Consider the following 1,490-nt stretch of genomic DNA (forward strand, 5'->3'; position numbering starts at 1 on the left):
AAAGGAGGTGTTGAGCAGCACTTTCCCGCTGAGCGGGCTCTCACTGTGGCAGGGGCAGCTCGAAGCTGCACACTCACGGTGACGACTGCTGCCCCAGAGGCCTGCGTGGCACAATGCACCAGTGGAAGGGAGCAGCGGATGCAGCAGACCGCAGGGGCTGGTGAGTTATTTGGGTTCAGACGTCCCCCAGGAGAGGCGACTGGCCAAGGGCTAGTGCCCTTCAGCCCGTGAAGGAGCGCCAAGTGATCATGCCTGTCAGCATGTTCTATGCCATCTCGGGGCAGCCAGGGGGCTCCGTGTCGCAGGGCCGGCACAGAGCTGAGCCTGAGGCGAGACTTACCACCGTAGACAGTGTCCGTCTGCACGGTGCCCCAGAGGAGAAACGGTCCATCTTGTGTACTCTGCCCAGCCCCGCGGACGCGCAGCAGCCGAGCGTTACCTGCATTGGCGTCCCCCAGGAGGGCCACAGCAAGGCTGACGTCAGCTTCTCGCCCACAGCCCTGGCGGCTGTAAAGGTGGAGACCACAGGAAGACGGTGGTGCCTTATCTGTAGCGGAAAACTCCCGGAAAGAGGGAGTGCACAGCCTCGCAAATCCTTCCAGCACACCCCAGTGGCTGCGCAGGCTGTGGCGGGCACGTCCCACAAGACACTCTCACTGTCCGCACAGGGGATCCGGCCACGGCGGCGGTCGCAGCTCAGCGGCAAACCTCGTGAGAACAGACGCCGGCAGCACCACAACGCGGCAGCAACAGCAGCAGCTCGGGGCTGGACTCGGACAATCCGAGCTGCCGAAGTTGAGCTGCAGTCACAGCCACTTTCCCCAGAATGTCTGCTTCCAAATTCTTTGCAGCCAGAGGGCTTGAAGTAGGGAGAAATTGGGCATGGAGCAAGAATGCTGCGCCGGAGCCGGTGTTCAGAACACACTGGCACCCACCGGGGGGCACCAACTGCTGCAAGTCGAAGAGCTCCTCTGCTAGGGCAGAAGCACATCCTGTGGTGTCCCGGAACACAGGAAGCTCGAACTGGAGAAGGGGAATCTTGTAATTCGTGCTCTACTATATTTTCCTGTGTATTCAAAAGTATTCTTTTGAGCCAGGCATGGTGGCGCATGCCTGTAATCCCAGCAGGTGGGAGGCTGAGGCAGGAGGATCTTTGTGAGTTTGAGAACAGCCTGGGCTATAAAGGGAGCTCAAGGCCAGCCTGAACTGCAGAGGGAGACCCTGTCTCAAAAAGACAAAAAAAAGAAAGAAAAGAAACAAAGAAAGGACTTGCTCAGATAGGAGAAAGGTGGCCTCTTCCCTTGCTCAGGATGGAGCTAACGATGGACTGAGCTCCAGGGACCCCTGCGGCTTCCAGTCTGCACATCACTCACCACAGGGGAGCCGTGTCCTCTTCACATCCGTGTTCGGACATAAGCGTAGCATCTAATGAAAAAAAGGGAGGAAAACTCAATTATGGTTTATTAAAGACAATTTCTATTACATCCTCC

General features: G+C 57.7%; 1 protein-coding gene across 1 annotated transcript in view; it reads right to left on the reverse strand.

The window, feature by feature from the left end:
* LOC106149941 overlaps nt 1-991 on the reverse strand; it is a 3,352-nt gene extending 2,361 nt beyond the window's left edge. Inside the window, exon 1 of the mRNA XM_013520803.1 lies at nt 341-991. Coding sequence (XP_013376257.1) covers nt 341-991 — 651 coding nt within the window. The remainder of the gene's footprint in view (nt 1-340) is intronic.
* Nucleotides 992-1,490: the final 499 nt, after the last annotated feature.

Source organism: Chinchilla lanigera, unplaced genomic scaffold (genome assembly GCF_000276665.1).
Source record: "Chinchilla lanigera isolate Chin_1 unplaced genomic scaffold, ChiLan1.0 scaffold00057, whole genome shotgun sequence".
NCBI classification, from domain to species: Eukaryota; Metazoa; Chordata; class Mammalia; order Rodentia; family Chinchillidae; genus Chinchilla; species Chinchilla lanigera.